The 14,429-nt window shown below is 35.3% G+C and overlaps 1 protein-coding gene across 1 annotated transcript; it reads right to left on the reverse strand.

The window, feature by feature from the left end:
* Window positions 1–12,943: 12,943 nt before the first annotated feature.
* On the reverse strand, window positions 12,944–13,959 carry LOC131637698 (paired amphipathic helix protein Sin3-like 5). The gene is made up of 2 exons (XM_058908301.1): window positions 13,854–13,959; window positions 12,944–13,768 (listed from the first exon to the last, which is right to left on the reverse strand). The coding sequence occupies exons 1-2, from the start codon at window positions 13,881–13,883 to the stop codon at window positions 13,031–13,033; spliced, it is 768 nt and encodes a 255-aa protein (XP_058764284.1). The 5' UTR covers window positions 13,884–13,959; the 3' UTR covers window positions 12,944–13,030.
* Window positions 13,960–14,429: the final 470 nt, after the last annotated feature.

Raw genomic sequence — 14,429 nt, forward strand, 5'->3', positions numbered from 1 at the left:
ATCATGAAGAGGGCATATGGGAAAACTAGTAAGTAAATGGTTTTTTTGCTTTTGTTTCTTAATCATTTGTTTTAGTTTTCTTGTAGAATTATAAAGTATGAGCCATTTTAGGTTTGCATTTGGTGTTAATAAATGGATATTTCTATTTCAGATTGAGGAATGGGCAAAATGTACAATGTCTCTATTTTAGGAATATGCAAAATATGGTTATGTATTATGTAATATGGTTATGTAATTCAGGTGCAGACGACAGTAGAAAAAAATTAAAACCATAACCCCTCGGTTTCTAAAATAAACCGAGGTAAGAATATTGGGCGTGCCATCTAGTTATAAAAATAATAAAAATGCTGATGCTGAGATTCGAATCCACGTGTAGTTAACTTAACCCCTCGGAATTTTAATAATCAAGGTGATAAGGAGTAACCTTTTATGACGCCCTTGTTTACCTCGCTTCCGTAACCGACACCAAATGCATTTTGCGTCCATCGTTAAATATGTTTTTTGTAGTAGTGTCCTTATCTATTGAAGATAGCTCAAGCGATTAAAGATGCTATTAGTGCCAAGATGATTTATCAATCTATCCATTTGAATATGCTTTTCTTGAGATGCCTAAAAGACTTATCTAAAGCATCAAGTCATCTCATTGAAGTCAACACTATCGTCCAACGAAATTCAAGTGAAGACTTATGTTTCAAGGTTTTTATGTTCTCAGGTGTCTTGGTTTTCCAAATCTCTGAGGATGGTGATCAACTTGAAGATATCTCAAGCCTCATAAAGATAAATATTCAAGGTTCTAGTGTGATTCTAAACTCAAAGATAATGATGCCAATAGTTAAAGATTCATAGTTATGAAAGTGAAGAAGCGTGAAAGCTCGTCTGATCGTGTTTATCCGAGTGACTAGAGTTTTGTAAGAGCATAAGGGTAACTCTATAATCACTAAGGCAAAATCACCCACACACAAACACACAAACACACACACACACACACACACACACACATACACACGCTTAAAACCTTTGTTTGATAAACCTCTTTTAATTTGTTAAAACCACATAAAAAATATTTTTAAGGCATAACTAATTGATTAAGGATCTGTCTCATAAATTAGAAGCATGTTTAAAAGTGTATAATCGATTACACCTAAGAGGATAATCAATTATTTCAATTTGAAACACCTATAATTCACAATAGGTAGAAATCAAAACATTCCATTTTAGGGTCTAATAATCGATTAGCCTAATTCATTATGAGACTTAATTAGCCCATGTATTGTTTCCATTTTTAGGCATGTGTCATACCCCAATTTTTGCCCTACGCATTTAGTTCGTATTGAGCATGTCACATTCATACTTCATATGCGTTCATCGTTCATATCACATCGTTGCATATCGACTTTTTATTAAAGTTAACTAAACATCTTGCATTTTTGTATATTTGCATATCTTTCATTCAGATCAAGTATTTATCCGAAATTGTCATTTTTTAGACGGTAAATATATCTATTTTTATTATTATCTTATTTTTTTAGTTTAATTCTTATTAAAAAGTTTTAAAAAAATGATTAATTTTAGATTTTAGTTTAAACTTTGTTTATTTATTAATTTTATTTTTTATATCAATTTAGATTAATTCTTTTTCTTTTAGTCAAAATGTATTAGAATTTTGTGTGTATTTTGGGTTGGGCCCATTTCACATCAGCCCATTTGATATTTTTTTAGTCCATTACACACAAAGAAAGAATAACACAAAAAAATGACAAAAAATTTGGTCGTTAAGTGTTGTTATCCTGCTATTCCAATACAAACACAACACTCCAAAATTCTGCTCCCACTACCTGCACAAACACAACACTCCAAAATTCTGCTCCCACTACCTGCACCAATGCTGCTCCACATATGTCCAAATCTTTCACTAAAATATTCATACAAATCTGATGCAAAAAAAGTGAAGAAATCAGTTGCTTCAAATGTCACAATGAAACTTAATAGACAAGGTTTAATCTTGGCCATTGATGAATCTGTTTGAATAATAGTATATAAGAAGACTCAGCATAGACACGAAAGGGAGGAGGGGCTCGAAAAAACTTCTGCCGAAAACCCATGCCCTCCGCACATACAGAACAACAACACAACAAACATCATTCACATTCAAATATACACACTAACCTCTTCATCAACTCAACTCACAACTCACCCTCAAAACCGAGTCACCCAACCATTATCTCCATTCAACCTTCACAAACTCCTCCATCCACTTACCTCAAAACAACCTTTAATCCAAACTCTTTCACATACATCATAACCTTCATACCTCACATCATATCATCCACCCAACATCACCATTCACTTTAATCGCACAACTTCAGAGCCAACACAACCGTAGCAACACAACAACACCGACAACGACGACAAGCTGGAACAACAACCAATACACAAAGTCTCAGAATAGATGAAGACAAGACGGAAGTAGAAATAAAGAGAAGAAGGTGAGGCCGAAATACAGAACAAAGAATCAGAAAGTCTACAAGTATGATATTGTTACCATAGCTTCTGAGTTGGGTATCTTTTTCTTCCCTGATATTGATTTTTATGTATTTTTTGAGCATGCTTATCCCTTCCTTGTGACCGATTCTTAATAGTAATTTGTAAGCTGGGATAGGGACTGATCTGGGGTTAGGGATTATTTAGAGGTTAGGGATTTATGATTGTTACTCGTGTTTGTTTCTTCCGTGATGATATATTTTGATGAGAGAACACCATTGTTATTGTTGTTGTTAGTACCGCGAGAGAGATAGAGATTGAGCAGAGAAATTGCGAGAAAGATGAGAGATTGAGAGAGATTTCCGTTCATGAGCATAAACGACTTTCTTTGTTTCTGATATTTTGCGTTTAACGTGAGAGATGGAGAGGAGGAGCGTATTTCTTTGTTTCAGAGAAGAAGAGCCGTATTGACACTTTAGGTTTTCAATAACCTACTTGTTTAGTTTAGAAAGAGCTGGATCCTGGGTTGACCCGACCTAGGTCCATCATTTTTTTTGTGTTTTCTTGATAACTTCATTCTTTTGGGCCTGTTTTCCCAAAGACAGCCCAGCGCCCCTGTTCATTCTTCAGACCCCCATTCCTTTCTTTAGAACCCGATTCTGTTTTAGTTGTCTCCATTGCAATTTCTATTTTAATATTTGTGTAGTTTCTAATATAACAAATCCAAAAAAAAAAACATGTTAAAATCTAGATTTCAGTAAAAAAATATAAAATATGCTTTTTTGTATTTAGTTTTCTATTATTTATTATTATTAAAATTCCAATAATATTAGAATAATCTTTCAACCCAAAAATAAACAAACCTTGGTCCAATACCAAGTCGTTAAAACAATTTCTCGATCCAACGTCGAGTTTATTCTTTTTCAAAAAATCTTTTTTTAACCATACCGATAGATCGAGTGACAAGGGGTGTACACCTCTTGAATACCTTTGATCCTTGGAATCGAAACATAAAAAATTCTTTCTTAAATAAATCAAAGTGATTAAGTGACAAGGGGTGCACACCTCTTGAATACCTTTGATCCTTTGAATCAAACCTTAAAAGTTCTTTCTTAATTAAATCAAAGAGATCAAGTGACAAGGGGTGAACACCTCTTGAATACCTTTGATCCTTTGAATCAAACATTAAAAGATCTTTCTTAACTAAATCAAACAGATTAAGTGACAAGGGGTGCACACTGTAACACCCCATATTTTCTAATTTTAATTTAATTGGAAATTAAATTATTATTTAGAGATAATTTAGTATTTTTATTTGGAATTATTTGGAAAATGATGAAATATTGGCATTGGGCCTAGAGTGGTGGTTAGCAGTAAGGGGGTGTTAACTAAGCAAGCCCATTATAATATTTTATTTTATTTTTCATAAAATAAAGGAATTGGGAAAAGAGAAGCAGAAGCAGTAGAAGCAGATTTTGGAAAAGGAGAACACGTGAAAGTGAGAAGGGCCAAAGGGGAAGAAGACCTTCGAAGATTCGACTCTGAGGTAAGGGGGGATTCTTCGGGTTAGTATTCCTTATGTGATTGTAGGTAGTATGATTGATTAGGATTGTTGTCTAGTTCAATCGTACGTGTCGGGTTTGGGAATTTTGTTAGGTTTTGATAATCTTGTATGAATTGGCATGATTTTGTTGATACTTGTGATATATGATGTTAATACATGTCAATAACTTGTTTGAAATGTGTAATTGTGTGAAAAACAATGATATTTGTGTGTATGTTCGTATGTACCTGAAATTGGGGTATTGGGATATGGTAAAAGCTGTCAAAATAGTGATTTTTGCTGTGCAGGTACGTAGGAACCGGTTCCCATGTGGGACGAACCGGTTCCCCCTTGTAAAAACAGAGAAATATGGGTTCTGGGTAGCTGGGAACCGGTTCCCATGTAGGGACAACCCGGTTCCCCATAGTAAAAACCAGAGACGAGACTTTGAAGCTGCCAGGAACCGGTTCCCACGTAGGGACAACCCCGTTCCTGCAGCACTTTTTCTAAAAATGTTTTATCTTTGAAAACTCATAACTTTTGATCCGGGTATCCGATTTATGTGCCGTTTTGGGCGTTGCGAAGCTAATGAGATGCTTTATCTGATGAATTGATAAAATAGGCAATAGCCAACTTTACTTTTTAAACTCGATTTAATTATTAATGAATTGAAAGATAGTATATGTATATGTGCTTATATATATGACTATTGATGCATGTTCTGTATTGGTGATGAGATTGTGATATTTATTGGGTGATGTTGGTTTATAACATGTCGTAAATGAATACATATTTTGTGATTATGTTGTTGGGTTGTTTTGATAATTGGTTACATTGTGTGCAATGATGTTAGATGTAACGATGTATGAACGTGGTGATGATTGATGAATTATGAATGTTAATATACTGTTAATATTAACATGTGAACTGTGGTGAATGTATGTGTGATATGTTTGTATGAATGCTAAGAATATATACATGCTTATTGGTGATGATTTGGTGATGATAATGAGACGATGTGTTACATCGGATTGGTGATGTTGTAAGCATGTTATATGTTGCATTCATTGGCATACATTTTTGGTGATGGATCCCGGTGATGAAAGTGGATCAAAACGGTGGGCATGATTCCCAGTGTGGGGAATCGGTGCTGGATATTTTGGTGAGCATGATTCCCAGTGTGTGGAATCGGTGCTGGATATTTTGGTGAGCATGATTCCCAGTGTGTGGAATCGGTGCTGGATATTTTGGTGAGCATGATTCCCAGTGTGTGGAATCGGTGCTGGATATTTGGTGAGCATGATTCCCTGTGTGTGGAATCGGTGCTGGTTAAACTGTATCTCAGTGATGAGGATATCAGTTGGATGGGTATATCCCATGTATGGTACCACATGCATAGTGTCAGTTTAATCATATGCATTGGTTATAACATGATTGGATGGAATTCAGTGTTATGCCTTGGTGTGTTTATATGATTGATGTATTAAGAATATGTTGTCAATATAACTTGATCATTGGTATAATTGATGAGTTGTGGGCCGATGGCCAATATTGTTGGATTGATGTTTACTTGTTGTAATAATTCTGATTATGTGTATGATTGAGTGGATGATAATTACTATGAGATTTTATTGCTTATGATTGCATAATGCTTATTAATTCGAATGAAACTCACCCTTACTTTGATGATTTCAGATTAAGGATGTAGCGGCGTCTTGATTGGGTGAAGATAGCTTGTAAGCTAGCCCGTAGTTCGTGTCGAGTCATGCTCTGATTGTAACACTGGGGAACGATAGTTTAGAGACGAATTATTATGTCGGTCTTTGTTGTTTATAATTGTATTAGAGGACTTGCATGAATGATGATGAATATGCAATGTTATGGATTATTGTCCGCTGTGTTGAACATGAATTGTAATTATGTTAAGTGGTTCCTCGTGTAGCATGACAAATGACTATGGTATTTTTATGTTAAAGAAGTTGTGACATCCTTGTATTTCATGTTTACTCTGAATATTATTCTATTTTCCGCGGGGGTTTAGAAGGGTGTTACAATAGTGGTATCAGAGCATAGTCGGTCCTTGTGACCAGAGTCTTGTTGTTAATTTCCTTTCGGTACGCGACATGTGTGTGAAACACTGTTGGTACTCAGTGTGTTCTAACTGTTTGTCTGCAGAAGTGGGATTGAAACTAGTGGGGGAGAAGTCATGCTTCTCGGATATGTCTCAGATGCAAGATGTTAGAGTGATACGTATGGCAGCAATACAAGAGTATGGAGTTATTGTTTTCTGAAGCGAAGGTGACATGGGCTGAAGACTGTAGTTGTTGTCCAGTCGGAGTGTCTCGGAGTAGATAATGGTTATCTCTGAGAAATGGAATTTCGAAGTTGTGATGCTTCAAGTGCTACTGATGAACTGTGATGTTGTGATGTGAGTAGCCTATGTGAAAGGTCGTCGTGGAAGCAGTGATTAAAGGAAGTATTTTCGTAGATCTTGTCGTAGGATTACTAGTAAGTAATTGAGATGATAGTAGAGGTTATCAATGTCGTTGAGAAAGTTTCGAAGTGCGAGTATTGCAAAGAGACGAATATGATCCCAAGGATAAGAAGGTTGATGATGGCGTACATGAATTTGGTTTCAGGATGTTGCAGAAATCGAGCTTCAGCGATGAAATGTGTTGTTTAAGTTGTAAGAAGTTTGGAAGCGAAGAGATGTGATAAGATAATGTTAATAATGAAATTAATTTGGAAAGGATGATGTTAGAAAGAGGTGAAGTTACGGTTACACTTGTCCTTAGAACTAGATTGTTCGTTGGTGCGACATGGGATGTCAGTGTCAGAGTTGAACAGAATAAAGGAATAATGAGGAGGCTTGTTGAGAAGCAATTTTAGGAATTAAGTGTACCATTTGCGGAGTTTTGGAAATATCATTTAAGGTGTCGCTGCATGGTGTCGGTATTGTATTTTGGATAACAATTAGAAACATTCATATCTTGAGCTCTAAGTATCGGATTAGAGTGTCGTTTGAGACTATGAAGAGGTGAGATTATGTTATAACTTGTGGAAGAGTTATAAATACAGTAGAGTGGTCCTATGAGGAGATATTATGATGTTGGATAAAGAGGCTAGACTAGTGTTGAAATAGGAATGCTTATTACCGCGATTGTTCGGAACGAAGTCGAGTAGAATATGTCCTTAATAAATAAGCGGATAAAGATGATTTAAATATTGATGGATTTGAGTGATGAAGGAATCATTAGAAAAAGTGAAATAGACTTTGGAACCATTTGTGGTATATTGTGATGCGTCGTTGATGGGTTTGGATGGTGTATTGATGTAAAACCAGTAAATAGTAACTTATGCGTCGGACGATTGAAAGCGCAGGAAAGGAATTATCTGACTCATGATTTAGAATTGGCAGCCATGGTTTTGTTTTGATGTTGCAGTGACATTATTTGTATGGTTCGAGATTGCCTCTAAAAATGTCGATGCTGATGGTGAAAGAGTTGGATTTAATTGAACAATTCAGAGAATTAAGTTTGGTATGTGAAGGTGCTCCTACTAATGTTGGATTGGGGATGCTGAGACTGACTAATGGTATTCTAGACGAGATTAGAGAAACTCAGAAAGCTGATGTTGAGTTGATCGATAAGTCTACTTTGGATTACCAAAGTAAAGATGACGGGTTCAGAATCGGAGAGGATGATATAATGAGGTATGTGGTCGCTGTTGTGTTCCGCGTGTTACCGAGTTGAGAAAGAATATTCTAGAAGAAGGACACCATAGAGAATTATTAGACTATGGAAATGTTAATGAGTTTGGGTGCAAACTCGGAAAAGACGCTATTATGTAGTAACAACGGTCTATGCTTAAATATGATTGTCGGCTATCTATTGACAAATTGAGGACTTGATCACCCTTAATCTCTTGTTGATAATAGGCGGAATCATATAGATGGTATAAGGTTGCTTGTTACCTTAATGGTATAAGATGTGATGAATGCTGAGATGTGAGGATGACCACTCACCATATTGTGGAAAATTAAGAAGAAGTGAATATGAAGGAGTGCAAAGCATTGGACGGTGACTTAAGACGAGTAGTCGTAGTCGTACAGCGAAAGTATGATGTAAAGTGGTGTTATGAGTGCTACTCGTGAGCAGTGAGAATTAATATGTCGGAATCCTACATAGAGAATATATGTTGATCTATAGGTTGGATTTGGAATCTCGTAGACATAAGGATGTCGTGCCAAAGGATTAGAACTCTTTTGAATAATTGCCGAGACGATGAATATGTTGTTATGGTTGTACGTAGTTAACGAGTAGGTATTCGGAGAAGTTAAGAAGAAGAATTGATATTACATGATGCTATAATAATCTTATGATGTTGTATGGTATTGTGTGGAATTCTAATTGAAATGAAGGGTTATACTCTACGAAGGACGAAGTTGACTTCATTCTTAGTGAAGAGTGGGACTCTATTGAGCTATCTTGTAAGAAATGGTATATTGAGGATAATGAGCTATGTAATTATAACTACTGATGTGCACTCATTTCCATAGTTGGAATGTTTAATAGATGAAGTAAATCAGGAATTGTTTTTGAGTGCGAGTAAGTATTGACGAGTGGTGAGTTAGAACCATGGATGGTAAAGAATGATTCTTGAACGAATGAGTAAAGAGGGCCAGAGTTGGGTATAACCTAGAAGTCTAATTGATAATGATGGTTGCAATGAGTAATCAGGATAGTGCAGCAAAAGCAGAATGTAGCGTGTTGGGTAATTCTAGTGTGACCTAAGAGGAGCCAGACAATTGGAATTCAATGGTATAGGAATATGAGTATTGAGTTCTTGAAGGAAGCAGTTGGTAAAGAGTGTAAGTATTACTTTATCGCTCAATTGGAAGAGTGTGCCTAAGGTTAGTACATGGGTAAATGGAATCCATTACTACAGTGTTGATCAGTTGTGATCATACCATGGATTGTGTAATTGTATTATTCAGTTATTGAGTGTATTGTATGGATCACACCTCGAAGTTTCATTGTTGTTAGCCGTTGGAATTATAGCGAGTGGTACATCTAGGGATGGTCAAAAGCAACGTAAGAGCTGAGATTGAATGCATGAGGTATGCTTATGTTGGTTATGTCAGATGAACTTGGAGGTTCGACTAAGAAAGTGTTAACTGAGAACAGGAAGGTCAGATGGAGGACTCCTATTTGGAACTATTCACTAGAAGTATGTTTTCGAGGACGAAAACTATTTTAGTGGGGGAGAGTTGTAACACCCCATATTTTCTAATTTTAATTTAATTGGAAATTAAATTATTATTTAGAGATAATTTAGTATTTTTATTTGGAATTATTTGGAAAATGATGAAATATTGGCATTGGGCCTAGAGTGGTGGTTAGCAGTAAGGGGGTGTTAACTAAGCAAGCCCATTATAATATTTTATTTTATTTTTCATAAAATAAAGGAATTGGGAAAAGAGAAGCAGAAGCAGTAGAAGCAGATTTTGGAAAAGGAGAACACGTGAAAGTGAGAAGGGCCAAAGGGGAAGAAGACCTTCGAAGATTCGACTCTGAGGTAAGGGGGGATTCTTCGGGTTAGTATTCCTTATGTGATTGTAGGTAGTATGATTGATTAGGATTGTTGTCTAGTTCAATCGTACGTGTCGGGTTTGGGAATTTTGTTAGGTTTTGATAATCTTGTATGAATTGGCATGATTTTGTTGATACTTGTGATATATGATGTTAATACATGTCAATAACTTGTTTGAAATGTGTAATTGTGTGAAAAACAATGATATTTGTGTGTATGTTCGTATGTACCTGAAATTGGGGTATTGGGATATGGTAAAAGCTGTCAAAATAGTGATTTTTGCTGTGCAGGTACGTAGGAACCGGTTCCCATGTGGGACGAACCGGTTCCCCCTTGTAAAAACAGAGAAATATGGGTTCTGGGTAGCTGGGAACCGGTTCCCATGTAGGGACAACCCGGTTCCCCATAGTAAAAACCAGAGACGAGACTTTGAAGCTGCCAGGAACCGGTTCCCACGTAGGGACAACCCCGTTCCTGCAGCACTTTTTCTAAAAATGTTTTATCTTTGAAAACTCATAACTTTTGATCCGGGTATCCGATTTATGTGCCGTTTTGGGCGTTGCGAAGCTAATGAGATGCTTTATCTGATGAATTGATAAAATGGGCAATAGCCAACTTTACTTTTTAAACTCGATTTAATTATTAATGAATTGAAAGATAGTATATGTATATGTGCTTATATATATGACTATTGATGCATGTTCTGTATTGGTGATGAGATTGTGATATTTATTGGGTGATGTTGGTTTATAACATGTCGTAAATGAATACATATTTTGTGATTATGTTGTTGGGTTGTTTTGATAATTGGTTACATTGTGTGCAATGATGTTAGATGTAACGATGTATGAACGTGGTGATGATTGATGAATTATGAATGTTAATATACTGTTAATATTAACATGTGAACTGTGGTGAATGTATGTGTGATATGTTTGTATGAATGCTAAGAATATATACATGCTTATTGGTGATGATTTGGTGATGATAATGAGACGATGTGTTACATCGGATTGGTGATGTTGTAAGCATGTTATATGTTGCATTCATTGGCATACATTTTTGGTGATGGATCCCGGTGATGAAAGTGGATCAAAACGGTGGGCATGATTCCCAGTGTGGGGAATCGGTGCTGGATATTTTGGTGAGCATGATTCCCAGTGTGTGGAATCGGTGCTGGATATTTTGGTGAGCATGATTCCCAGTGTGTGGAATCGGTGCTGGATATTTTGGTGAGCATGATTCCCAGTGTGTGGAATCGGTGCTGGATATTTGGTGAGCATGATTCCCTGTGTGTGGAATCGGTGCTGGTTAAACTGTATCTCAGTGATGAGGATATCAGTTGGATGGGTATATCCCATGTATGGTACCACATGCATAGTGTCAGTTTAATCATATGCATTGGTTATAACATGATTGGATGGAATTCAGTGTTATGCCTTGGTGTGTTTATATGATTGATGTATTAAGAATATGTTGTCAATATAACTTGATCATTGGTATAATTGATGAGTTGTGGGCCGATGGCCAATATTGTTGGATTGATGTTTACTTGTTGTAATAATTCTGATTATGTGTATGATTGAGTGGATGATAATTACTATGAGATTTTATTGCTTATGATTGCATAATGCTTATTAATTCGAATGAAACTCACCCTTACTTTGATGATTTCAGATTAAGGATGTAGCGGCGTCTTGATTGGGTGAAGATAGCTTGTAAGCTAGCCCGTAGTTCGTGTCGAGTCATGCTCTGATTGTAACACTGGGGAACGATAGTTTAGAGACGAATTATTATGTCGGTCTTTGTTGTTTATAATTGTATTAGAGGACTTGCATGAATGATGATGAATATGCAATGTTATGGATTATTGTCCGCTGTGTTGAACATGAATTGTAATTATGTTAAGTGGTTCCTCGTGTAGCATGACAAATGACTATGGTATTTTTATGTTAAAGAAGTTGTGACATCCTTGTATTTCATGTTTACTCTGAATATTATTCTATTTTCCGCGGGGGTTTAGAAGGGTGTTACACACACCTCTTGAATACCTTTGATCCTTTTAATCAAACAAATCTTTATTAATCAAATCAAAGTGATTAAGTGACAAGGGGTGCACACCTCTTGAATACCTTTGATCCTTTAAAACAATCAAAGTTATTTCTTAATCAAATCAAAGTGATTAAGTGACAAGGGGTGCACACCTCTTGAATACCTTTGATCCTTTGAATCAAACAATATTAAAAATCTTTCTTAATTAAATCAAAGTTGATTAAGTGACAAGGGGTGCACACCTCTTGAATACCTTTTATCCTTTGAACCAAAAACATCCTTCATAAGATTAACCGACAAACTCGTAGTTTTTTATTTCGAACTACGATTGCTCTGACTTTCCCATTGCACGAGGAAATACGTAATGAGTGGTTTCAAAGTGTTCTTGTACTTAATGAGGATCATTATTATGAGTGTGGGTATAATTGTAATTTACCTAAGATGATATTATCTATTGAGTAAATTATCTTATGTAAGAAGTTGTTTAGTTGTAAGATAAACCATAAAAAGCTCTTGTTTGATTTGGGGATTGTCTTAGGAAGTCTCTATCTGGTTCGTGAGTATCGCCTGCTGCAAAAGCTCTCGTTTGGTTTGTGAAAACCATCCATTAAAATCTCAACAAAAGAACTAAAAACTCATATTTCAAAATGGAGACACTAAAAAGATTAGGTGCTTGATGGATAGAGATTGGAAAATAGATATTGTCTATTGCTTCCGAGAAGCTAATCGGTGTGCGGATGCGTTGGCTACGTGGGGATGCAACCTAGATATGGATCTTAGAGTCTTCGACGATTGTCTGGAGTTGATTAAGGAGAGTTATGATAGCGATGTCAGGGGTATTGCTACTCCTAGGTTAATCGTAGTGTAGTTTTTTTCTTGGGAGCGTATGCCCTCCCTAGTATCAAAAATAAAAAATAAAAAAATGGAGACACTAAAATCAAGAAAAAAAATTCCAATTATGTCTTTAAATAATATCATGTCTATCTATATCATACAATTATATGTATCATATAATTACTTTAATAAATTAAATCATAATTAATTATTTTAGGAGCTGGATAATGAAAAAAATACTCTATTACATAATCTTTATCACATTAAACAATTTTAAAAAAATATAAAAAAAGTTAGTACTTTTTATTTGATTATTCATATCAAGTAGTAGAATATTTTCATTATGTCAACATTAAAATAGAATAAAAAGTAACAAAAATAACTTATCATCTTTCTCATCATCTTCTTCAAGCTATAAACGTTTTTATTTGGTAGGCTATTAAAACAATATGATCATCCCCTGTCACCCGAAATCTCAACAAAAATGGTTCTTGAAATGACAAGAAATTTGATTATGAAAAGTATGAACTAGAAATTAGCAGTACTAACCATAGTCTCAGGTGGAAGTGTGATTCGATGTTTCTTCGGCAAGAATTTGTTGAATTCCAAAATTAAATACACATGCCCTTCAAACATGCTCTGGACTTTTGCTTTGACACCATTTATATCAAGAGAGTTTGCACGGTAATCGCTTAGGACTTTCATAAATTGACCATACTTTTTCATGTTATATCGAAATGCAACTTTGACTCTCTTTAGAAACCTTAACGCATCAATATCTCGTCTTCGATTCTTCTGAAAATCTCTCCAATTCGCGCAAACACAAGAAAATTGAACAAGATCGCCAAAATCTAGTGTTCTAGAAACCACATCAAGCACATCCCAAGGAAGTTGATCCCAAGGAGGAACTCTCATATGATATTCCGTTGGAAGGAAGTTGTTGAACTCCAAAATTAAATCGGCACGCCCTTTGAGCAACACACTCACCCTCGCCGAGAAACACCTCATATCAATAGTTTTATCCCCGTAATCTTTGATAACTTTTAGAAAATCATCGTAATCTTCTTTATTGGAGGCAACTTTTACTGCTTTCAAAAACTCTGATGCAACATCTTGGGACTCTAATAATGAAAGTGTGGTTGGATGTTCATTCGGCATAAACAAGCTCTCCACTTTTGCTTTGAAACCACTTATATGAAGAAATGCAACTTTTAGAGTGTCATTTAGAAACCCTAATGCATCAACAGTGTCACAGCTTCCAGATTTCTTCATTAAAAAAATGATTCAATTAAGTTTATTCATGCCAATTGAAAACAAAAGTAGAAAAATATATAACGGAATAGGCACATACCATTGGTTTTGAACGTTGAACCGAAGCCATGAAAATTGCTTGTAGAAAAGGGCAGTTGAGAGAGATTAATAGTTTCACACCATCAAAAGGAGAAGAAAATAACAGATGTAAAATCTATCCGATTATATCTAGGTTAGAGAAGAAGTGGATATAGATTGGGCTTTTTTCCTTTTTTTTTTTTTAATCTCAAAAGCTTGGTTTTTATTATACTAGGAGTATACTAACAAAGGATATGTGCGTTTCGGGGTCGCGCAAAGTTGATGTAAATATTTAATAAATATTATATAATTATGGTTAAGAAATACATATAAAAATATATACAAATTAAGAGAAATAAAAGTTTCAATGATGATTGTCATAAAAATATTAATTTAATTTATCAAATTGTATAGTTGTCGGAATATACATGAAAATCATGTTGAGAAATATATGAGTATATTATGTAGTACACTTCACATACTTATTATACCATGTGGGTCACCCTAGCGAAATCCCCCAATTGCCCCTGCTTCGGAGATGCATCTCCGAAGTTTTTTTTTTTTTTGAATTTTTTTTGACTTCGGAAATGCATCTCCG

This window comes from Vicia villosa, unplaced genomic scaffold (genome assembly GCF_029867415.1).
Source record: "Vicia villosa cultivar HV-30 ecotype Madison, WI unplaced genomic scaffold, Vvil1.0 ctg.002073F_1_1, whole genome shotgun sequence".
Taxonomy (NCBI): Eukaryota; Viridiplantae; Streptophyta; class Magnoliopsida; order Fabales; family Fabaceae; genus Vicia; species Vicia villosa.